General features: G+C 45.3%; 1 protein-coding gene across 1 annotated transcript in view; it reads right to left on the bottom strand.

Moving 5' to 3' along the window:
- Positions 1 to 26,358, bottom strand: part of CDX1 (caudal type homeobox 1) — a 65,630-nt gene that overhangs the window by 9,602 nt on the left and 29,670 nt on the right. The window contains exon 2 of the mRNA XM_077326588.1: positions 217 to 362. Coding sequence (XP_077182703.1) covers positions 217 to 362 — 146 coding nt within the window. The remainder of the gene's footprint in view (positions 1 to 216; positions 363 to 26,358) is intronic.

The following is a 26,358-nucleotide window of genomic DNA, read 5'->3' on the forward strand; positions in this document are numbered from 1 at the left end:
ACCTAGTGGTCTTCATGTTCAAGACGGAATTTGTATTCCAAGTTTGATACTCCAATTACTATAGCTCCTGGCTCCGTTTAATTGGCTATCTTATAGGGAGAAAACTAAGCAGCCTTGAAGTAGATCAGAAGTCTGACCCTACACACAAGTACTCAGAAGTAAACCCCACTGTAATCTATGCGGATTATGAAGGCAGCTTCACATGTCTGCACCAACCTGCCGTTCAGTGAGTCCAAGTGTTGCTGCCAGCTCTGCTTTCCGCCGGATCGTGATATAGCGGCTGTAGTGGAACTCCTTTTCCAGTTCCAAGCGCTGATGGTCTGTATACACAACGCGGTACTTGTCCTTTGTTCTGGTCTTGCCTAATAAAAAGAAAATAAATACAATAAAATCATTGAATTAGCTAGCAATATGAGTGTGAAATGCCTACTACAGGTGGGACAATATATCACCCACAAAAATAAGGGGAGGACTGATAGCAAAGATAGGCAAGAACCAGGAGAAAACAGAAAGGAAGGAGGACAGATTCAGGGAGAGATCACATTTCTCTCAGTGCGTATTCACACGTCTTGATCTGTTTTTGATCTCCTAGGTATTAAGAAATTTGAAAGTAAAGGAAGATTAGTTCACTTTTGCTTTGTCCAGGAATATATCACCTTCATTCTTTCTTTTCTATGCCGCTCTTTTCTCTAAATGCCACTTGCCACTTTTCATTATCCCATAGTTTAATTCTTGTTAGATTTCCAGTTTTACAGCAACTAGAGCAGCCCCTTTGACACACCCTGTTTTACTGCTGATTAATCTAAAAATAGCTTGCATGGTCCCTTGTACCTCTCCATTTCTCACTGGAAGTTTCCACAGCCATGTTCAGTTTTACAGTACAACGCTTTGCCCTACCAGACAAGTTTTGAGCTACCAGACATTTGCACATTGTGGGAGCAAGAATCTGTTCCCTAGCAAGAGTCTGAAGTTGTAAAATACCTTCATGGTCCTTTTTTTTAGTATAAGGTAAAGGTATCCGCTGTGCAAGCACCGAGTCATGTCTGACCCTTGGGGTGATGCCCTCCAGCATTTTCATGGCAGACTCAATACGGGGTGGTTTGCCAGTGCCTTCCCCAGTCATTACCGTTTACCCCCCAGCAAGCTGGGTACTCATTTTACCGACCTCAGAAGGATGGAAGGCTGAGTTAACCCTGAACCAGCTGCTGGGATCAAACTCCCAGCCTCATGGGCAGAGCTTTCAGACTGCACGACTGCTGCCTTACCAATCTGCACCACAAGAGGCTCTTTTTTTTTTCTTTTTTTTTAGTATATTAGGTCCCAATCACTGCTGCCAGCTGCAACATTTAAGCTGTGCTTTCCCCCTGCTGCACTTTAAGCCCTCTGGGCAGAGTCATAACCAAAGGGTGAGACTAAAAAGCTCTTGGCCTGAGCCCTTAGGCTCTAAATGACCGGATTCAAGACCAGCCCAAGATACACTTGATTACTTGGTATGTTTTATTTAACTTGTATTATCCTTTTGTGGCACATGCTTGAAAGTTCTTCTAGTGCAACAGGCACATGCATGTCAGGGTTGAGGGTAGGAAGAAACTGAAGTGGCACACGGATCCTTTCCTTTGGGGGGGGGGATAATTGCACTGATCTTTGAAAAAGGCACTGAGTTGGGTCCAGCAGAAATTTCTGCTGACAGAAGGACTTCTAAGAGGTATTTCTATATCCTTCATCCTGCCACAGCCTGAGATGCTGCTTCTGGGAGACAGGGGACACAAAGGAACAAGCACAGGGAGCCAACTGGTGGGTTCACCAAAGGATGAAAATTGCCCTCTCCGGTTACTGCTAGATACAGCCCACTACCTCCTGGCCTTTTAAGTATCCTCTCCACATGAAAACTGTGAATATTAGGAAATGGAAGAAAACAAAATCTCAGTGTGATTCCCTCTCCGTTCAATTATTCATCAGGCTATCTACTTAACCTTCATTATTTAACAGAAATGATAGTATATGCAACATAGCAACCATGATCTAATTTGGAATCTAATTTGTCACCAATATGTGCCTCATACAGATTACACAGACACCAAATTACATCCTACTTTTCCAGGACATATTGTTCATTTTTATCCCACTCTTCCTCCAGGGAGGTCAGATTCACAAATATTCTTCCTTCTGCCCTTACAACCCTGCAAGTTAAGTAAGCTAAGAGAGAATGACTGGACCAAGATTACACAGGAAGCATCATGGCAAACAAAGTTTTGAACTTGGGTATCCCTGGTCATAATACAATGGTCATAGCAAACACTCTTTTCCAACAACCCAAGAGACGACTCTACACATGGACAACACTAGACGGTCAACACAGAAATCAGATCGATTATGTGCTCTGCAGCCAAAGATGGAGACATTTTCAGTAAAAACAAGACCAGGAGCTGATTGTGGTTCAGATCGTCAGCTTCTTGTTGCAAAATTTAGGCTCAAATTGAAGAACGTAGGGAAAAGCACTAGGCCAATCAGGTATGAACTAAATCATATCCCTGACTGAATATACAGTAGAGGTGACAAATAGATTTAAGGAATTAGATCTGATAGACAGAGTGCCTGAAGAACTATGGACAGAGGTTCGCAACATTGTACAAGAGGTAGCTACTAAAACCATCCCAAAGAAAAAGAAATGCAAGAAATCAAAATGGCTGTCTGAGGAAGCTTTACAAATAGCTGAGGAGAGGGGAAGTGAAAGGCAATGAAGAAAGAGAAAGATACACCCAACTGAATGGTGAATTCCAGAGAATAGCTAGAAGAGATAAGAATGCTTTCTTAAATGAACAGTGAAAACAAATAGAAGAAAACAATAGAACAGAGAGGACCAGAGATCTCTTCAAGGAGATATGAAGATAACATTTCATGTAAAGATGGGTATGATAAAGGACCAAAATTGTAGGGACCTCACAGAAGCAGAAGAGATTTTTAAAAAGGTGGTGAAATTATACAGAAGAACTATACAAGAGTGAGCTTAACATTCCTGATAACCACAAGGGGGTAGTCACTAACCTGGAGCCAGACATCCCGGAATGTGAAGTCAAATGGGCCTTAGGAAGTCTGAGCAACAATAAAGCTAGTGGAGGTGACAGCATTCCAATTGAACTATTCAAAATCTTAAAAGATGATGCAGTAAAAGTGCTACACTCAATATGCCAGCAAATTTGGAAAACTCAACAATGGCCACAGGATAGGAAAAGGTCAGTTTATATTCCAATCCCAAAGAAGGGCAATGCCAAAGAATGTTCATACTATCACACCATTGCACTCATTTCTCATGCTAGCAAAGTTATGCTCAAAATCCTACAAGCTAAGCTCCAGCAATATGTGTACCGAGAACTTCCAGAAGTACAGGCAGGATTTCAAAGAGGCAGAGGAACTAGAGATCAAATTGCCAACATACGCTGGATCATGGAGAAAGCTAGAGAGTTCCAGAAAAACATCTATTTCTGCTTCATTGACTATGCTAAATCCTTGATTGTGTGGAGCACTGAGGGGTTAGTGTCTGATGGCTTTAGGTGGCTCTCTTTAACCAAAGTGGACAAGTTACTAGGATCAGTGAGGGCTACCACGTGCCTCTTGGATCCCTGTTCGTCCTGGTAGCTTAAACAGGGCGACCAACGAATAGGAGGCCCCCTGAGGGAGATTATCAACCTCTTTTTGACATCTGGAGAGTTCCCCAAAGGGCTTAACGAAGACGTGGTTTGTCCTCTGCTGAAAAAAAACATCACTGGATGGGCGGGACCCCACCAGCTACCGCCCTGTCTCTCATCTTGCGTTTCTAGGGAAGGTAGTTGAGCGGGCCGCAGAAGACCAGCTCCTAGTTTCCTTGGAGGAAACTTCAGCCCTCAACCCATGCCAGGCTGGTTTCCATCCTGGCCATGGGGTGGAGACCGAGCTGGTCACCCTGATGGATGATATCTGACGCCAGCTGGATCGAGGCGGGTCCGCCATTCTCATGTTATTAGATTTGTTGGCCACATTTGATGTGGTTGACCACGAGCTATTGGTTCACGGCCTCGCCGGGACTGGAATTAGGGGGACTGTGCTGCAACGGCTGGTCTCCTTCCTCTGGAACCGGACACAGAGGGTGGCAGTGGGGATGAACTATCGGATCCCTGCGAGCTCCCTTGTGGGGTTCTGCAGGGGGAGGTACTCTCCCCCTTGTTGTTCAACATCTACATGCGCCCTCTGGCCCAGCTGGTTCGGGGTTATGGGTTATATGCGGATGACACCCAGCTCTATCTCGTAATGGACGGACGGCCAGACTCCCCCCCCCCCAGATACATTCGCCAGTTGTTTGGAAGCAGTGGCTGGATGGCACAGGCAGAGTGGCCTGAAACTCAGCCCCTCCAAGACGGAGTTCTTGTGGCTTGGAAGAAGGGGACAGGATCAGGAAGTGCATCTCCCATGCCTGAAGGGTGTACAATTAACATCTACACCAGTGGTCAGGAATTTGGGAGTGACTTTTGATGCCTCCCTGTCTATGGAGGTTCAGGTCATGAAAGTAGCCCAGAGGGCTTTTTTTCATCTTTGCCAGGCCCAGCTACTAGCGCCCTACCTGTCCTCGGAACACCTAGCCATTGTCATCCATGCAACAGTCACTTCCAGACTAGACTACTGTAACTCACTCTATGCAGGCCTACCCTTACTCTGATCTGGAAGTTACAGCTGGTACAAGATGCAGCAGCTAGGGTCCTCACTAGGACACCTTGGAGGGCCCATATTCAGCCGGTACTCCATCATCTCCATTGGTTACCAGTCTGTTTCCGGGTCAAGTTTAAGGTGTTGGTATTACCCTTTAAAGAGACTTTTGTGGCGCAGAGTGGTATGGCAGCAGTCATGCAGTCTGAAAGCTTTGCCCATGAGGCTGGAAGTTCGATCCCAGCAGCCGGTTCAGGATTGACTCAGCCTTCCATCCTTCCGAGCTTGGTAAAATGAGTACCCAGCTTGCTGGGGGGGGGGTAAACGGTAATGACTGGGGAAGGCACTGGCAAACCACCCCGTATTGAGTCTGCCATGAAAACGCTAGACGGTGTCACCCCAAGGGTCAGACATGACTTGGTGCTTGCACAGGGGATACCTTTACCTTTTTATTAACCTTTAAGGCCATACGTGGCTTGGGTCCTACTTACTCTCCGCTCTGCAAGTATGAATCTACTGACTGTCCCGGGCCCCCGGGACGTTCGCCTGGCCTCGACTAGGGAAAGGGCCTTTTTGATCCTGGCCCCACCCTGGTGGAATGAGCTCCCGGAAGAGCTAAGGGCACTGTTGTAACTACCGTCTTTCCGCATGGCCTGTAAGATGGAGCTCTTCCGCCAGGCATATGGTTAAGGCCAGGGCAGAGCCCGGGTTCCATCCAAGATCCCTAATCTATCTGCCAGTTTTTCTTCTCTCTCTCTTACAGAATTAACGTCCGACCTCTCTCTGAACAAGCGGGGAAAGCGGGGAGAGTTATTGAATAGAATGCCATCTTTTTATTGTAATAATGGTTATTTATGGGGTTTTATGTGATTTTACTGTGATTTTATATTTTATTGTGAATCGCCACGAGACCTTTTGGTGATATAAATCGAATTATAAACAAACAAACAAACAAATAAATAAATAAATAAATAAATGCAGAGTTGACATAGACCCTGGTCAATTCCTGCTCATTTTGCCTTTTCTTGCCAAGCTGCCACAAAAGGAATGAAAGAGAGCTTCCAGGAAAAGGAATGCACTGGTGAGGATGTTCCAGGAGCAGTGGCTGGCTGGTGAAAACTCAAATGGAGGGGACAGTGACTTTCTTTCCCCCGGGAACAGTAGCAGCATGTATTGTAATAATAGGTCTTGATCAGAGGAGCATTTGTGTACTATTAACTAAGCAAGAGGAAGACCCTTTTTGGTTGTCGTTTGGAAGCACCCATGAGTAACAGGCACTGAATGACAAACTTAGGAAGTGGTTTCAATTAGGGATGTGCACTAACAGGAAAATCCAGACTGCTTTGGTTTTGGAAGAACTCGCCTTGGACTGGTATAAGCTGCTTTGGCCGAAACTTCGGCCAGAGAGCTTCAGATGTCTCTGAAGCACTTTGCCCATTAAAGTCTCTTGCTCCTTCTTGCTCTGCTGGGCAGGCTGAAGCTGTGCTGACATGGCGGGCGTGGAGCTTGGGGGAGGGGCATAGGAAAAGTAAGTGCCCGCCTCCCCCTCCTCGAAACCCACCCTCTCCAGCTCCAGGGCAAGCAAGCGGGCACAGCTGCCTTCCCGGGCTGGTGCAGCCCCTACCCCAGCTCAGCCTTGCCCGGGCAGCAGGGTGATGCAACTCAATGTCCGGCAGGACAGCAGGATGCTCTCCTCCATGGTGCACTTATTCTGCAGTGCTCAGAGGAGGTGGCAGCCATGGAGGCTGTGGCTCGCATCACGCCTCCAGCGGGTGGGCAGAGACCCGGGAGCACTTTCCTGCGGATGGGGGTCAGGGGACCAGCCACAGGTGAGTGAGGAGGTGAGTGGTGGTGGCAGCCCTGGGGAGCAGGCCAGGTTGGGGCTCTCGCTCTCACTCTCCTCCCTTCAGGGCATGCCTCACGAGAAAAAAGTCGCTCCAGGCTCTGGACTGTATTCGGTCGATTTGTCTCTGAAGCAGGGTTACTTCAAAGCAGTACAAAGCAGTATGAAGTGCACATCCCTATTAACCACTGCAGAAGCCCACAAGCACACTTTCGGATTGATTAGCATTTAAGTCCAATTCATTTTCAGTACTCCCCAAAGGAGCTGAAATATTTTGTGTGCAACCTGGCATTCACATTATCTATCCTGCTGGGGTTCCTGCATGCTAGTTATGAGTCAGGCATGATGGGGCTTTTGTGTGCAGCACAGCAGGGGACAAAAAGAAAAATGAGACCATCAATATATCCTGCAGCAGACCTTGCACTTAAATTCTTACATTTCTTCATTATTATGGTTGAATCCCCCTCCCCAAGAGACTCTCAGGGATTTGTAAGGGTTATCATGACCCAGTGGTGAACACTATGGATAGGCATGAACCACACAAATGTGGTTCAGTTCACATTTTTTGGCCGAACCACAAACTGAATCAGTTCACTCTCTGAACCATAGTCCCTTTAAATGAAGTTTTCTGAAAGCCATGAAAACAGCTGTTTTGGTCTCTCTTGTGCGGTTTAAAGGGACTGCACAAGAAAGGTGGTAAACTGGGGAGCAGCCTGTCTGGGGTCAGGACTAAACACTACTTCAATAGTTCCCATGTGTTGCCTGGTGATCCAGGAGAGCACAGGCAATTCCCTCCCCTCCCCCAATTGCCTGAGGATGACCCCGATACCCAGAACTCCCAGTGGGAACTTACCCAAGAGACCACTGAAAGAGATTGGTGGAGGATGAGAGGCCAACAGCAGCAAAGGGGTGGCTAGCTGAGGCAGTCAGTGATAAATTGGAAGACATTTGGCAGCAGGGCTGTGGCCACAAGCCACAGCAAAAGTGTAGTAGCTGGGCTCACCCAGGAGCCCAGGATGGGGGGTAAAGAAGGTGGTGCTGGCACGGAAGGAGGCTGCTGCATCCTGGGAGACCATATGGATTGGTTGTCCTCTAGTGGTGGCAAAGCCAGGCCCATCAGGAAGTGGGCCAGTGATGAGTGACAACCAGCTCATTTGGTTCCTCAGTCTCTTTCCTTGCTACCTTCTCCACCCTCTCCCTTGCCTCCTGGGGTGGGCCAGGTAGTGGCCCTTCTACCACTGCACAACCCACCACAGCAACTCTGCCTTGCAGCTGACTGCCTCAGCTGGCAGCCCCTTTACTGCTGTTGGCCTCTCCTTCTCCTCTGGCCTGTTCTCCACCAGCTTCCTGCTAGGAAGTCCAAGTGTTGGGGGCATCCTCAGATGATGGGGAGGTGGTAGGTAAGTGCCTGGGTTCTCCTGGATTGCTGGGGGGGGGGAATGAATGGTGGCTTCTCCTGTTGAAGCAGTATCCAGCCCCAACCCTAGACAGGCTGTTTCCTTTTTTCTGGTTTCTTGGGTAAGAAATGTCAAAATAGCTGAAGAGCGGGGAGCATTCCCAGCCACTCAGTTGTTTTGGTTGCTTTCTGCTCTGGCCATGAACTCATGTGAACCTCATGAATGGCCTGAAAAGTTCATGGAGGTTTGTGCTGGTAGACCCATCACAAACTTCAGTTTGCAAACTATGAACAGGGCAAAGTCTGGTTTGTGCCCATCCCTAATGAATACCATATGAGTGTCTGAATGTAATCTGTAATTATTTCCCCCCCCAAAATGCAGGTAAAGTGGCCATGAGAGATAGTATAGTGAGTCCATTTGTTTTCCAGCAAAATCTACAAGAGTGTAGCTGTCCCAGAACTGTCTTTTCCTTCACTATTGCCAATGAGTTTGGAACTGAAACAGGAATCCAATGCGCGAAAAACCCATTGCATTTACTCATTCATTTTAATGCCCTGGAGCAACATCACTTGTGTTATGTATGGCAAGACCCTTGCCTTACAGACTGGCAAACTGTGTTCTACAACCAGTGGTACTCCTCAATTGTCTAGGCTTGAGCCAAAGCCAAGACACTGTAAAAGTCAAGTCAGACTCCATCTTAAAGAGCTTGCTGTCAGCCACAAGTTCAGAATGGCAGCCTCTGCTTGACACAGGTATCGCCTGACTCAAATATTGCTCTCCTCCTAACCCCCACTCCCCACCCCATTGTATTGCTGATCCAGTGGCTCAGCTCAAACCTGTCTGCCTAGGGGTTCCTAGGCAAACCTCTTTTTATTTCAGATGACTCATGCTTGGCCCCTCTGCCAGGGGAAATCTCTTCCACAAATTCAGTAGCTAGACCTATTGAGACATGATGGCTCCCTTTTCTTTGACCCATTAAGACCTTTGTATGAGCTCATCAACAGCCATCTCTGGACCTGGCCAGGGCATTGCCCAACATCCTGCTCTATGGAAAATTCCATCATGTGATTACCTGGGCCACCTGATGTAGCCCCCTCCCCCCAAACAAATAGAAACAGTGAATAATGCCCCCCCCCAAAAAAAAGCTTATGTATCTATATAAACAGTGGCTGTACACAGCTACCCTGACTGCCAACTCTGGATCATTGGAACCTCCTTTCACACTGGCTCATGTCACTGATCTCTGACTCTATACTCAATAGGAACGGTAATTATACTGAACCCTTTTTTCCCCACTCTATTTTCCCTATCTGCTTGAATGCTAGTGTGCTACATATATTTTATTATTTTCCTTCAAATAAAGATTGTTATTATTTTACTATATACCTATTGTCTGCCTGGAGCTCTTAAGGGTACAATTACCTCATAAAACATTGGCAAAACTACCCATTTTCGCTATATTACCAACCTCTCATTAAACTTATTCCCCACTGCTGAATATACACATGTCACAGGACACATTGTGTAAGTGTGTTTCTGGTAACAGTGGTCAGTAAGAATTGGGTTAGTGATGTAAATTGCTGGTCTCTAGCTGTTCACCAGATGTCAAGGCAGTGATAAATAATGGACATGATGGTTCTATGATGCCAAAGGACAGAAAATGGAAGTAAAATAAATTCTGCCCTTAACATAAATAGGAAGCAGCTTCAAAGAGAATAGGTAACCAAGTCTCAATAATTGTATTATAGCAAGAATATTGTAACATGAATATTACTTTTGTATTAAAAATACTAAAAAAGATACTATATTCTTCTTCAGGAGAAAGAATCCCAGAGTGTGGTGGAAGTTGGTTTGGTGCCTGATCTTCCAGCATGGAAGTCAGCCTGGCAAACACATCAGAGGCACTCTTTAAGAAGGGGAAGCTATATGTGGGAAAAATATATCAAGAAGTCCGCATCTCTAATGACCCAGACCTGTTGAAAAATTATTTTGCACAGAAAAAGGATTTTCAAGTTATTACTGAGACCAAAAAAAAGGCATTTTTTGAAAATAAATGGGAACACCTGTTTTTAGCCCTAAAATCTAACAACTCCAAAACTTTTTGGAATTCAATTGCTGGTCGGTTTGGCTCTAAGTCTGATTGCCCTTCTTCTAATATCTCACCCCAAATCTGGACTGACCATTATTGTGCTATCTTTAATGTTCCATCCACAGCCCTAACTAAGAACTCAGATCTAGTATCCCCAACTGGCCTCCGGTGAGTTCCAATGAAATCTTGGAGTTAATTGATGAATTAAAAGTACGTAAATCCCCTGGACCAGATGGCCTTCCTGCCGAGATCCTGAAAAATTTCTCTTCCTGGTGGTCCCTCCCCCTTGCCAATCTGTTTACTCTTATAGATCACTTTGGAATAATTCCAGATTCATGGCTCAATTCAATCATCATCCCAATTTTTAAAAAAGGTAATCCAAGCCTTCCTGAAAATTTTCGCCCAATTAGTCTACTTTCTATAGTGGGCAAACTTTATGCAAAACACCTAGAACGGCAGCTTAGTACATGGATGCATTCTTCGGGAATTATTGGCCCAGAACAAATTGGTTTTTCCAAGGGAAAATCCACTTTAGATCATTGTTTGCTTTTAGCTTCTTTAGCCACAAAATATGTGAGTCTCGGAACAAAAAAACTATTAGTTGCATTCATGGATCTGAAAAATGCCTTTGACTCAGTCCCAAGGGAGGCCCTTTGGGAAAAACTGAAGCATCTTAATATTGACCCATGCTTACTGTTTCTACTCAGGAAACTCCATACTGGCACTGCATGTCAAGTTAAATATTCTGCTCAGGGCCATTTAACTGCCAAAGTGCCTGTTATGAAAGGAGTGAAACAAGGTTGTGTTCTTGCCCCACATCTTTTTAATTTGTATTTGTCTGACTTGGTCCAGAATTTTGATCAGATCAATGGGCACCCTCCAAAGGCTGGCTCCCGTGCAATACCCCTGTTATTATATGCAGATGACACAGCCATCCTCTCATACTCAAGAGTTGGTCTTATAAGATTTCTTAAGTGTTTTTACTTATATTGTCAGCGCAACTCTTTACTGATCAATTTCTCAAAATCTGAAATTCTAGTTTTTTCTAAGAGTTGGACTCCAAGGAAATGGATGTTGGGTAGCAAGACAATTGACCAAGTAAAAAATTTTAGTTACTTAGGCATTACATTCAATTATAACCTTAAATGGTCTATCCACCGGGACCGGTCTTTGAATTTAGCTAAGTGTTCCTCAGCTCAAATTAAACGTTTTTATTTTTTGGAAGGCAACCAATTTGTGCCAGCAGCCATAAGAATCTTTAATGCTAAAACTTTATCCCAGTTGTTTTATGGTATTCCAATTTGGGCAAAGGCTTTCAATAGGAAGATAGAAGGGATTCAGGGAACCTTCTTTCGCCAAATTCTTGGTGCTCCCAAGTGTGTGCCCTATAGTGTGCTGTGTGCTGAGCTTGGTCAACATTTTTTAGAAACCAAGGCTTGGCTGATAATTTTTAAATTTTAGCTTAAAATACATTTCAGAGTGGAGTCGCATAGCTTACTCTTTTACTTAAAGATGGACCCACAATGCAGCTCATGGTTTCTCAGTATTGAAGCTAAAATTGTAGAACTAGGATTTTCAACAGACTTTTTTCTTATGTTTAATGAGTCTGAAATTTTTAAATTTTTGAAACAAAGATTAGTGTCGGCCAAACAGTCCATAATGTTTCCAGCACAACCCTATGTATGCTCTACTGCTGCTCTGGGGATTCGATTAAATCAAGGGGAAATTGTTAATTATTTTTATAATCTTACTAGTCCAGCCCTTCGTAGAGTTTTCATGCTGGCAAGAATGAGTTGTCTTCCCTCAAGCGTCCTTGCAGGAAGATACCAACATGTCCCAAGGATGGAAAGATTGTGTCCGTGTTCTGCGAACTGTCCCGATTCAACCTCACATATTATTTTAGATTGTGAACTTCATGTGAGTCTTCGCAGAAAACTTCTGGATCCTCTACTTTGTCCCAGAGGATGAAGCTACACTCCACTTTCTGCTTAACCATCTTTCTGCAGAGACCACATTGCGTGTAGCTGAATTTCTAATGGCTGTTTATCAAACTAGAATTATGTTTTAATCAGTTGATTTTACTGTATTTTAGTCTATAATATTAGCTTATTTTACTCTATTATAATTTTACCCTGCTTGGCTGTACTTGCCTCTTATTGTCAATTGCCAATAAAGGTTTATATATATATCAAGAAGTCTCTTTCACTGTAAGTCATTGACCATTTCTGCACGAGGAATCTGCCTTTGGACAACATCCATTTGCTGACAGGTTTTAGAGCCCCCTGCACATGATGTTGTCTGCTGTCCAGGGGTTAGATCAAGTTTTGGCCAGATTTGCCTTGGGATGAGGGAAATCGCCAAAACTGGATTTGACACTTTTTAACTCATGTCCCACAGAGCCTCTTGTGGCGCAGAGTGGTAAGGCAGCCGTCTGAAAGCTTTGCCCATGAGGCTGGGAGTTCAATCCCAGCAGCCAGCTCAAGGTTGACTCAGCCTTCCATCCTTCCGAGGTCGGTAAAATGAGTACCCAGCTTCCTGGGGGGTAAACGGTAATGACTGGGGAAGGCACTGGCAAACCACCCCGTATTGAATCTGCCATGAAAACGCTGGATACCTTTACCTTTACCTTTATCTCATGTCCCATCGATGAGCAACCAGGGGCAAGCTCATATGGAGGGGAAAGGCATGATAGTTTCTGTAGCATTGTCCCACCCTCTCAATTTCCTCCATCAAGAATGTTTTTTTTAAATGGCACGGTCCACATTGCCATGGGATCACAGTGCTACATTGTCAAAGGTAAAATAAAATCCTCAGTGAAGTGTCCACGAGCTTTCTGGGATTAGGCAGGCAAAACACAGTCCCGTTTGTGTTTTTTGGATGCTGGAAATAAATGAGGATAAAGAGGGAGGGCACATGAAGAAGCAGCCCTCTCTCAATCAGCCAGGCATATGTGTGCTTTGTTTTTAAACAAAATCACTCTTCAGGGTTCAGTTGCCATCTCCAGACAAATCTACCCAGACATAAATAGAGACTAAAACACCACGGATCCCAAAAAGGGAGGGGGGGTGCTGTATCATTCTGCCGTTTCTCCATAGCAATGTGGAAGGGTTAATATTTTATTAAAAATGATCCTGTGTTGTGACATTAACGCATAGCAATGCAGAAGTGCCTTAAAAAGGAAAAAAAACATTAATTTGGGGGCTTGTGGGGGAAAGCCCATGAGGGAATCACTGTACTGTGGTTGGTGGCTTGCCATGATGGACAAGCCAAGGAGCAGGGGGAGAAGTTTGGCTTGTTTTCCCTTGCAGCTTCATTGTAGGACAAAAAGCCACTACGAGGCAGAGGAAAAATGTGGGAGGGGTCTCCTGTGAGAAGGTGTGCAAACACATGGCTTACAACTGTGTGTTTGAAAGCAGGCGGCAGTGCAAGATTTGCACCTCCGTGCAGAAATGGTCATTATATTTAACCAGGTGGGCCTCAAAAGGTCTGGAGAAAAAGCAACCCAGAATGAGACGCAACAAAATCAGAGTCCAGTAGCACCTTTAAGACCAACAAAGATTTATTCAAGGTGTGAGCTTTTGTTGGTCTTAAAGGTGCTACTAAACTGTGATTTTGTTGTTCTACTTCAGACCAAAATGGCTACCCACTTGAATCTCCCAGAATGAGACAGTTACTATGGCACCCTCTGCTTTCCGGGCAGGAATCCTCCCCAATATCCCCTAGTATCATGAGGACTTGTTCTCAGAAGCAACCCTTTACAACCATCCCCAGATGCAGTGATTGTGTGCAAGTGCTGTGTGGATTCCATCTATGATAAAAACGGGTCTCCTGGATCAGGCTGATTGCCAGATTAGATGTGACAACAGTCCACACTGTGACCCAAGGAAGCCACCTCCAGCCTGGTGTAGTGTTTAAGAGCAGTGGACGCTAATCTGGAGAACTGGGTTTTATTCCCCACTCCTCCACATGCAGTCAGCTGGCTGGACGTCACAGTTCTCTAAGAGTTGGTCTCACAGCGCAATTCTCCTAGAGCTCTCTCAGCCCCATCTACCTCATAGTGTGTCTGTTGTAGGGAAAGGAAGGGAATGGTAAGCTCCTTTAGGACTTCTTCAGGTAGTGAAAAGCAGGATATAAAAATCAGCTCTATTGGCTAAATATCAGGAAAAACATTTCACAGAGTAATTCAACAGTGGAATAGGCTGCCTAATGAGGTGGTGAGCTCTCCCGCACTAGCAGTCTTTAAGCAGCAGCTGGAGAGCAATCGAAGTTCTGCAGGGTGCAGTTTTGTCCCCTATCTTATTTAACATCTTTATGCACTCTCTTGCCCAGCTGGTCTGAGGATTTGGACTCAGGTGTCATCTCGATACACTGATGACACCTAGGTCTATGTTCTGATGGATGGCCATCTAGATTAACACCCCCCCACACCCCCGGAAACCTTCACCAGCTGCCTGGAAGCAGTGATGGTCTGGGTTAAGCAGAGTTGCCTGAAACTCAACCCCTCCAAGATGGATCCCCAGTCCTAGAGACATATGTCCGGCCTCAACCTGGGCCAGGGCCTTTTCAGTCCTGGTCCCAACCTGGTGGACCTGCCCTTGGAACTGCCATCTCGGGGCAGTTTACAACATTCAAAAATCCAGTAGCCCAACATTCAATTATACGACAATGTTAAAATAATTAAGACATTAAAAGCATTTTAAAACAATTAAACAGTCAGTCAACAATTGGTGACAACGCTGTTGTTGGTCTTCTTAGTAGAAAGCTGATGGGGGAGTTCATCGGGAATGCCATGGGTTGGTATCCTCAATTGTCCTAACAGGCCTCAACCATAAGCCTGGCAGAAGAGGTCCATCTTACAGGCCCCATGGAACTGTGCTAGTTCTGTTAGGGCCCTGATGTTCTCAGGGAGCCCATTCCACCAGGCACACTTAAAAACCCCATTCCTTTTCAAGTGCCAAAGCAGCCATAGGAGGCATTTCAACAGTTGGAAACGTGCACAGTGGGGGGAGGGGGGAGAAAGGGCCTCAACCTGCAGCACTGCAGCTCAGTCAGTACTGGGATCCTGTCATATCTTGTTTGGCCCTAGTATTGCCAGGTGCCCACCCCAGCAACCAATGCGAGGGTAGGGTGGTGGGGAGCTTACCAGGAGCAAAGAGAAACCTAGGCCAGTGTTGCCTGCTAAACAGAAGAAGAAGAGCTGGTTCTTGTATGCCGCTCTTCTCTATCTGAAGGAGGTTCAGAGTGGCTTACTGTCGCCTTCCCTTTCCTCTCCCCACAACAGACACCCTGTGAGGTAGGTGAGGCTGAGAGTTTGGATATCACTGCTCTGTCAGAACAGCTTTATCAGTGCTGTGGCAAGCCCAAGGTCACCCACCTGGCTGCATGTGGGGGTACGCAGAGTCTAACCCAGCTCGCCAGATTAGAAGTCCACACTCCTAACCACTACACTAAGATGGCTTTCATGGCACACATCAGAAGTGACATCATATCACCAAGATTGCTCTGGTATTTGGGCTAAAGCTCTATGACAAACTTGTGGCATAAGCATTTAGTTCTATCTAAAGTTCCAGTATCTACATCTCTTTTCCAAAGGCTTCTTAAACAGAACTCCTGTGGCTTCTCAAAATAATTGCTCTTTGGGTCCTTCATAAGGTTGTCAGGTCTGGGTTAGGAAATTTCTGGAGGTTTGGGGGGTGGAGCCCTGGAAGTATAAGGTTTGAGGCAGGGAGGCATTTCAGTGGGGTATAATACCATGGAGTCTACCTTCTGAAGCAGCCACTTTCCCAAGGATAACTTATTTCTATAACCTGAAGGCCAGTGGTAATTCTGGGAGATCTCTAACCACCATCATGAGATTAGCAACCCTAGTCCCTAAAAAATAGTGATCTCTGCTGAGCTGCTGAGGTTTATTTTTAAAGCTCTTTTCTTATGATTGATTTAATGTTTTCAGAATTGTGTGTTTGTGTTTATTTGTGTGTGTTTGTATGTTTGTGTGCACATGCATGTATGTTTTTAAAAACTTTTACCTGTCTTCAATCCCAACTGTCTGGGATAAAGGTGGGTATATAAATGTTCTTGATTCCAGGAAGTCCACAATTATGACATTAATGAGCATCTATAAAGGACCATTTCACATCTATAGATGCACTACAGAAGCACTTCTTGTTATGTTTGTGCCTAGGAATGCCAGCTCCAGGTGGAAAATACCTGAAGATTTTGGGAATGGAAACTGAGAAGGGTGGGGTTTGGAGAAGGGGTGGAATTCAATAGGATATAATGGCATATATATGGCACAGTGGCCAAACTGTGGTTCTCCAGATGTCCATGGACTACAATACCCATGAGCATGTGCCAGCCCCTGTGCTGGCAGCAGCTCATGGGAATTGGAGTCCATGGACATCTGGAGAACCACAGTTTGGCCACCCCACCACATAATCTACCTTCAAAAGTGGCCATTTTCTCCAGGTGATCTCTATTCTGGAGATTAGTTGTAATAATGGGGGATCTCTAGAAACCACATGGAGGTTCCCAACCCTGTTTGTACCCATTACCTGCATAGAATCATAGAACTGGAAGAGGCCTTTTGAGTCCACATTAACTCCTGCACATTAACTCCTGCACAGAATGCAGGAAATCTAGCACTAGAACATTCTTAACAGATGGTTGTACAGCTTCTAGGGCCTCCAGCCTGAAAAATCTGGTCATGTTTCCCCCTCAGTCTCCTCCAGGTTAAATTTTCCAGCTTGTTTCATCTTTCTCATGGGGCTCACTTTTCAGACACCAACCATCTTCATTGTCCTTTTCTGAACCCATTCCAATATCACTACATACAACCTCCAGCAGTCCATGCTTGCTGCAGTTAAGAGCAACAGCCTTTGACTCCCCACTCTTCAACATGCAGCCAACTGGATGACTGGGCTAGTCACAGTTCTCTTGTGAGCTGTTCTCACATAACAGTTCTGGTAGAGATATCTCAGCCCCACCTGCCTTACAGAGTGTGTGTTGTGGGGGGAGGAAGGGGAGGCAATTGTTAAATCACTTTGAGACTCCTAGTAGTAAAAAGCAGGTTACAAAAACTTGGCTCTTCTTTCTCAAAGAGCAGTATTCAGAAATGGAGACAGCACTCCATATTAGGGGCCAGATGATTTCTATATATGAACGACCTACTGTTGAGACTAGTATAGGTTATCACGATCTCTATGATCCAAGAACTCAAGTGTCTAATTGTACAATCCTAAGCAAAGTTGTGTCCTTCTAAATCCATAGATTTCAGTTGACTTGTAAGATTACATTGTAAAATAGCCATGAAGGACAACAAGGCAGCAGAATCTGAAACAAGAGTTGAGACACTTACAGTGTGATAGAACACATGAAGTAACTGACATATTACTACCATCAGCCATCAGAACCTGATTTGAATTAGAGCAATGGTGTTAACCCTTCACCCCTCATACCATTTCCCCTCATTGAAATGGGTCTCTAGGCAGGCAAAATACCCGTATATTTACTGCAATGGGACAATGGCCACAAGGCCATTTCACCTGTGAAAATCAAGATGGACTGAAAGGGCAATCTCCCTCTATACAGCCCCAATTCAACTTTGGTTCCCTCCCATACACCTGCTGTTTACAAAGAGACATGTAATAGAAACTATTTAAATATTTTAAAAATCTAAGTTTAATCTCTGATATAAATGATTTTCAGCGATTTTATAATGTATTTTTAGACTTTATTTTTGTCCTTATTGTAAGATATTTAGGCATTCCTACTGGATAATGCAAGTAATAAGTATATTCTAAATAAATCAATACCAATTATTATTAACAGTAATAACAATAATTATTTTATTGTATTTATTATAGTGGTTTGGGTTACATTGCTTTAATAATTCTATCATTCACCTTGAGCCTCAACTAAGAAATCAGAAAATAAATGAAGCACAAAAAATATTCAGCATTAAAAGTCATGAGTTTGTGCTTTCAGTCTTTTCAATTTATTATTTTTGTGTCCTGTGATATTACAATCTACCGAATGGAATATTTTTACAGCTTCATTCTAGTTAGTCTTCATTTTGCTTTGCTTCCAACTATCCTCTTTTCAAAGCAGAATCTTCTTCTTATCAGCCAGCTAGCAAATACTTGAGAGGCAATAAGAAGCCTGTGTAATTGGCTTTTTTAGTGCTGGGCTTAATTCCAAAAAGGAAGTTAAACTATAGTGTTATAAAACAAGAAAGCCAAGAGGATTAGTAATAGGCTATCAAACCTCATAATAGGATATTTTACACATTCAAGCTATTTTGTGAAGCATGAGCAAATGGAATTGGTTGTAAAATAATCACCATTATTACGATTAGATTCAGCTAGAAGGTAGATGGAAGATACCAACCTGATCCCTGTAAGTATGCAATATTCGTATATCTACTATTATCAGTTGCATTTTCCTACCCTTCTTCTGTGGTACATGGTTCTCTCCCTCTCTATTTTATCATAACAACTACCCTGTGAGGTAAGATCAAGCTGAATGTGACCAAGAATTATCCAACAAGTTTCATTGCTAAATGAACCTTTCTCTACCCTGACACTCTGACCACTGCACTTTTCGCAGCCTCCATTATGCTGAAGAGGAAACACTTGTAATGCCATCAGTAGTGAAAAATGTCATTTTCCACACAAAATCCCAAAGCAGGAACAAAATCTATGCAGCACCTACTATTAGAACCCAGTACAATGTTTTTATCCTGATGAAAAGGCTTACATGGAATTAATAATGAACAATGCCTTTATATGTTAGCATCAAGTATCATCAAGGTTCTAAAGATATGGATAAATACAGGATTTCTGTGCTGTATCTCTGATTATATCAGCAATGCTTGCTGCTAAGGTGACCAGATTGTCCCACTTTTGGAGGGACATCTGGGGGTACCTGGCAAATTGTACTTATGTTGAAATTAAAATATATATATTACAATACTATTTTTGCATTCTATGTGTTCTATGAAACTTTTGTTGCTCCATATAGACCAAATTTTTAATCAAGAAACCCCCGGTCAATGATGTCCCGCTTTACCAATGTTAAAATCTGGTCACCTTATGCTAGTAGTTCCCATTGGAGGTGACAGAATAACTTTGCAGCCCAACAAAGTTAAGGATGATGACACCCTACACAAAAATGCATAGTCACTGGTTCAAAAATATACACATACTAGAAGCAAGGCCCATTGTACCCAAAAATACAACAGGCGCTAGGATGCACAACAGCACTGTGGCTTTTCTGGGGGCTGGCTACATGGCAGAAGTTCCTCCCTACCCTTGGACTCTTGAGGCCCGACCTCCAAACCTCAAGGAGCATTCCTGACCTAGGAGTCACCAACCACCAGGTGCGGCTTGGAAATTTCCTGGAATTGGACTATAGAGACCAACTCCCCAGGAAAAATGGCTGTTTGGGAGGGGGGACTCTACAATGACATCTAATTTCCAGGCTCCTGATGAAAGGGCTTGTTTGGGAGGGGGGAAACTCTGTGGCAGAGAGGTTGCAAGATAGGAAAGATTGGGACTTGAGGATTTGCTGGAATTGCAGGTCATTTCCAGGAGAAAAGCCCTGGCTTTGGATCCCATGGAGATGCAGAGCTGCCATGCTGCAGATGGGAAACAAAGAGAAATGCTGGGTGGCAGTAATTGCTAAGATAAATAAACATCAAATAATTCATAAACTTGACACAGTTTCTTCCTTCAATGAAAATATTTATTTGATAGCAAAATTTGCTTAAAGAACTGAAAACCTTTCAGTCAATACATTCTTCAGTTCAGTTAAATATCAAAGTAAATCAAAAACAATTGTATGTTACAATCAAACATGAAAACATTGGTTGGCAAAGAACTTATAGAGAGTTTCTCAATTACTGCCTCTATGACCGATTATGCACGGGACAGGAAGGCCATGCTGGAGGTGGCAGAGCAGCAGGACTAATCTCCAGTTGTGCACCACAATGACGCTATCCTGGCTGCCTCCCAGTCCTGGCTCAACTCAGCGCCTCATATGGCCTGCAGTAAGCAAATGTTGATATTTCCACATTGCCTGTGATGCTGTGGTCGCCATCTAAGGCCCTACTGGGCTGGCCCTGTGCATAATGGAAGAGTCAAGCCTTTAGGCCCAGCTCCTCCCCTGACCTATGGTGTCCCTACAGGGACACCAAATATCCCTGTCAGCTTCATGGAGCCGTGAAGCTGGACGGGGCATCCTCCCACCCCCATAATGGTGGGAGGGCAGCATGCCAATCTCCTGCCATTCTGTGGTGGGGGCCCCATGCCCACCCCCGCTCTCTCCCTCAATGTCGCCACTCTGGGCTCTTCCAACTAAAGCATTGTGCATGTGCGCGCTACATCAAGGCAGTCCACATACATCAGGGTATTCCATTCCCCATGCATACTCAGGAAGCAGTGGGCCATGCCACCTCACTGCAAGGATCTGGCAACAGCACGGCACAGCCACTGCCATGCATAATTGGTCTATGTCAGCTTCTCTCAACTTTTACCATTGAGAAACATCTGAAATATTCTTCAGGCTTTGAGAAACCCCAAAAGTGGGATCTCCAGGTCCCAGCTGGAGTCTAGCATCCCCGCCACTGGTCAGGGGCACCAGCCTCCAGGGCCACAGAATTAAAGCTCCTCTCCAGACTGCAGAGGTCAGTTCCCCTGGAGGAAAAGGATGCTTGGGATGGGGATAGAGGGTTTTGTTGCATTCCCCTCTATACACATACACAGAGAGAGAGAGAGAGAACATAGAAGATAAAAGCATTCCTCTCTTCTGAAATTGCAAACCTTAACCACACGATCACCTCCCCATGTAGGAAATACCTGAGTGTCTCCCTCCTTGCATTGCTCTGAGAAGCCATTGGCCAGATGGTCCATATTTAAAGGGGAAGAATCCCATAACAGTCAATGAGCAAGTCAAAAAAGGCCGACACCATCCTCCTGCAACATTTTTTTCCTGTGCTCTAGCTACATCTCTTTAAAGCAATGGCATTTTGTACAGCTTTGTGTACTGGTTACGAGCAGTGGCTTCTAATGTGGTGAGCTGCATTTGATTCCCTGCTCCTCCACACGCGGGGTGACCTTGGGCTAGTCACAGTCCTGTTAGAAACTGTTATCACAGAGCAGTTTCTCTCAGAGCTCTCTCAGCTTTACATATCTCACAGGGTGTCTGTTGTGGGGAGAGGAAGGTAAGACTATTATAAGCCATTCTGTATTGGGTTACAACATGTGTGCATGCCAAAATCCAGGGCTGTCCCATTGCAAGAAACTGCAGGTGGTCCAGCGCAACTGCCAGCATGCATAATAGTAGTATCAATTCAGTGTGCTGCAGCAGAGTAAAAGGCCTTCTCAATGTTAGGAATTATTAGGAAAGGGATTATTACAATTGCAAAGATCTGTGGTCGTGGCTTCATTTGGAATACTGTATATAGTTCTGCTCACTGTGTCTCAAAAAGAACACTTTAGAGTTGGGAAGAGTACAAAGGACAGCAACAAAGATGATCAGGGAGCTGGAACACCTTCCCTTATTAGGAAATGCTAAAGAATCTGGAACTTTTCAGGTTAGAAAAGAAACAACCAAGGAAAGACATGACAGCAGTTTATAAAATTATGCATGGAGTAGGGAGTGTTCACAGGGAACTGTTTCTCCCTCACCCAAAATACTAGAACTCAAAGGCATCCAATGAAGCTGATAGGCAGTAGGTTCAGCCTATTCACTTGCTTCATTGGAATTCACTGCCAGGGGATGTAGAGATAACCACATGAATAAACAGCTTTAAAGGGTGATTAGATAGATTAATGAAGGATAAGTCCATCAATGGCTACTAGCCATGGTGACTGAGAGAAACCTCTACATTCAGAGGCAGTCAACCTCGGAATCCAAGAGGTAGGAGGCAATGTTAGGGCAAGGCCTCGGCATCTATGCCCTGTTGTTGGACTTCTAGAGGAACTGGTTGGTCACAGTGTAGGGCAGGATGCTGAACAAGATGGACCATTGGTCTGATCCAGCAGGGATCTTCTTATGTTCTCTTTCAGCAGCAATCAAGGAGCCAGGAATCCTTGGACATGTTTCCAGGATGCCCTATAGTTTCTGGTGCTTCAGATGGTGCCAAAACTCCAGGCAAAGCACAGAGAGGGATGGAGAGGCAGGGAAGCCTTTTGTCTATGGACCTGTCCTCCTGCCACCTCAGCAAGGTATGTGGAGGTGGGAATTGTGGATTTACAGAAGGTAAAATCATACTAATTAAGACTAATTAATGTATACTACCAAGTCTAAAAGGAGATTATGTGGTCAAGGATACCACAAAAGCCAAAAAGGCTAGATTTAAAAAGTATAAAGTTTTCATAAATGAGGTCAACAGAGAGGAGCATAGGTTCTGGCAAAACAAATGTAATTTGACAATAAAGTAGAGAACAAGAGAATCTGAGGACCAGATTGCTAAAACTATCAAGTGATAGATATTTCATCAAATATAGTAGGAAACTGGCCAGGGAAATGGTTGGGCCATTTGATGACAAAGAAATGAAAGGATTTCTTAAGGGAGATGAGGAGATGGGGGGGGGGGGACTAATGAATTCTCTGACCTGGCCAAGCATGAGAGCAAAAAAAGACAGTGCAGGTACAGTGGATAAAAATGTCCCTTCAGGGTGCAGCAGGGGTGAAAAAGGAAAACTCCAAGTTGGATTATTAGGAAAGGAATGGAAAATATCACAGAGCTGGAAAAGGAACAGAAGAAGGCAACCAAGATGACTGAGAGTTTGGATCACCTTTTCTGTAATGAAAGGCTGGGAAATATGGGGCTTTTCAATTTAGAAAAAAGATGACTGAAGGGAAACATGAAGAAAATTATAAAGTTACACATGAGGTTGAAAAAGCAGATTGAGACAATTTTTTCTTCCTCTAGAATTTTGGGCCAACCTATTACATTAATGGGCAATAGATTCAGGACAAATAAAAAGATACATTTCTTTACTTAACAATTAAATCATGAGATTCACTGCTAGCGTGCATAATGACAGCCATGAGCATAGCTGGCTTTAAAGCAAGATTGCACAGATTAAAGGAATGGCCGCTAGCCAAACTGACTAAAAGGAACTTCCACACCAGAGGCAGTAAATTTCTGAAACCACTGCTATGAGGTAAGATCAGGGGAAGGCCTTGGCCTCTGTGCCTTGTTTGTTGACTTTTCAAAGCAACTCGACTACTGTGGCAATGAGATGCTGGACCAGATCAGTCATTGGTCTGTTCCAACAAGGCTCTTCTAATGTTTTTGGAAACCCCAGAATGCCTCCTAAGACACCATTAAGACTACTATTGGCATTTCTGATTTCCTGGGCTGGAATTAGGAAAAATAAAAAATACAGTCTTTTTAAAGCAAAATTGCTTGGTTTACTCAACTCCATTCTGAATTGAGTCTGGAAACGGTGGGAGATTATCGTTCTCCAGGACTAATTAAGTAAGCAACAGCCAGGGAAGTGAACAACCAAATTAAGCAAAGGTGACAGGAATAAGCCTGCCCATTTTCAGGAGTCAATGACTGAGCCTTTGCCTATCATGACCACCACTCGATCAGTCTGGACAAGAAAATCAGAGTCCAGTAGCACCTTTGAGACCAACAAAGGTTTATTCAAGGCATGAGCTTTCGAGTGCAAGCACCCTTTGTCAGACTTTGTCTGGACAAAGTGGCCCTAGGGCCCATTCCACACACATAGGATAATGCACTTTCAGTGTACTTTGGCAGCTAGATTTTCCTGTGCAGAACAGGAAAATCTACTCCTAACGTGCATTGAAAGTACATTATCTATTGTGTTCAGAATAGGTCTAGAAATATGCCTGAACCTCAGCTAAGTCGGACTGGGAACTTGGCTAGTCTACAAAGACCCTTCCCACTGGCAGCCCTAGCCAACAGGAAATGGGGCAGCTGCCCTGAGCCTTGGGGGGGGGGGGCTGACCACCCTTCTTTAAGCGCTCCTGCGGAGCGGATTAAATAAAGCCCTAAGGGCTATTGGGGAGGAGTTAGGGCGGGTTTTGTCCGTGATAAAAACTCGAAAGGGCGAATCAGGAGCTGCAAAGCGGCTCCTGTTTCGGCCCTACGAGTGCCACTCTTGGACCACGCTGCCAATGGGGAGGCGCGTGAAGCGCGCCTCCCCATTGCCTGCTTGCCCCAGCCTTGCCCGCCATAGAACTCCTTCCCGTTGCCCTAGGGAAAGGAGCAGGGACACCGTGTCGAAGATGCAGCGTCCCTGCTCCTTTCCCGCCACCCCACAACAACACGCTGCTGCCTATGTCTCACTACCCCCCAATCCCCAGCTCCCTTCCCGCCCCGCGCCGCTGCCTCCGACACAAACACCCGCACACACACATACTCCAGCACCCACCTGCCGCCCGCTCACACCCCCAACCCTCCCCACACCCCTTCCTGACACACTGCTGCTTCCTGCTACACACAAACCCACCCAGCCACACATTCCGCCTACCACCCCCCAACCGCTAATGCCCCCAACCCTCCACAGACCCCTTCCGATCCGCCGCAACTCCCAGCGACACAGAAACCCACCCAGCCACACGTTCCCCCAGCGACCTGCTGCCTGCTCACCCCCCACCCTCCTTGGACTTTTTCACCACTCACCCTGACGCCCCGACACCCACCCGCCACCTCTCCCCACCCCCTGTCCTTGCGCTTCCCAACCACACGCCAACTCACCCTTCCCCCGGCCGAACCCCGCTCCCAGACACTGCACTCACCTTCCGCTGGCTCTCCTCCACCCTGTCCCTCTCTTCCCTTTGCCCCCATGCCGACGCCCCCCCAACACCTCACCCCCCCGCTCCAGCACGCATGCCCGGACTCCTGAGCATGCGTCCTTCCCTTCCCTTCCCTTTCCTTACACCCCCCCCCCCGCTCCAAGCCGCGCCGCTTACCCGCCTGCCCCCAGCAGCTTCCCGCCAACCTCGCAGGTAGGATGCACTCGCCTTATACCCCTTTTTACGCCCATTTTTATAAATGGGCTTTTCTCCTAGTTATTCATAATTCCCCCAATGGAAAGTAGGGAAAGAAAAAAATAGAGTCTTGCCTGTGCTGCCCACCTGTTTGGGACTCAGACCATCTGCTTAACAGTCACAGCCACTTCTGTTCACTCTTTGGGGGGATTCAGGCAGCTGGCTTGGCAGCAGCCAACCCAACAGGGTTCGAGCAGCTGATTCACTGCCCACACATAGGCACCTCTTCTGGGGCTCAGGTAGCTGGCTCAGTGGCAGCAGCCACTCCTGTCTGCCCCATCTAGGTGGTGGTGGCAATTCCTCTGTCACACGGGTAAAGGCCACCTTTTCCTTGGTCCTGGCGGGAGGGTGGCTCTGACAGAGGTCAGCAGTGATCCTAGACCCCATCTTGGACTTCTGCACAGGGCCATAGAAACACAAAGACCACTCCCAGCCCTTCCATGACAGAGCCTGCCAGGAACTTTCACATAAAATTAAAAGAACTATTTGTCCCTGGGCAGCCAAGAAAGAAACACAACTGGAAGAACCAAAGACAATATCACAAGGTAAAGTTCTACTATCTATTGTGAATGAGATGGTAAAAGCAAAATTAGTGAAAATTTGAATTCTCTGGCTTCCAAATAGAGGCAAATGATACATCAATATCAAGATATTTCTGGATGTTAAACCATGAAGCCTAAACTGTCCCAAATGGTGTTTTGTCATGGTTTGCCACTGAGAACTTTATCTCATCTCCATGCTGCAGGATCAAGAGCTGCTTAATCTCTCCATCTGTTGGCCACAGAGTGACAATGCCATCATTCAAAAGGCTGCAGGCGTGGAAGGAACCTTCACCTACTGGCAGCTCTGCATTCATCCATTGCAGAAGAGGCAGCAGCACACGGGTGCTGCCCTTGACGTGTCAAGTCGCTAGTGTTCCTTGGCAGCTGTCTCCATAACCTCTTCTTATCATAGCAGGAGAACAACAACAGGGCACTGTTTTACACAACACTTCACACAATCCGCTTATCTGTGGCTGTGACCCAATACTCTTCACTTCTAAGCCGAAGCCTCGATGGCAAAAGATCTGTGGTAGGGTTTTCCGGCCAGGAAGGCAGAAGCACAGCAGCAGCCTTACTCTGGGTGGCCTGTTCTCCAGGCCTTGTCAGAAGGACCCACTTGTTTAATAGAATAGCTTTACAGACCAATAAAACAGCATTGTAGTCGGCTATTTTTTAGGTGCTTAGATCCAGATTTATGTACAACATAGCTATGTTGTTTTTTTTAAGTAATGAACAATTACTAAATGAAGATGCCCTAGGGCTTTTTAAACCTTACACAGTTTA

This window comes from Paroedura picta, chromosome 3, assembly GCF_049243985.1.
Source record: "Paroedura picta isolate Pp20150507F chromosome 3, Ppicta_v3.0, whole genome shotgun sequence".
In the NCBI taxonomy this organism is placed as follows: Eukaryota; Metazoa; Chordata; class Lepidosauria; order Squamata; family Gekkonidae; genus Paroedura; species Paroedura picta.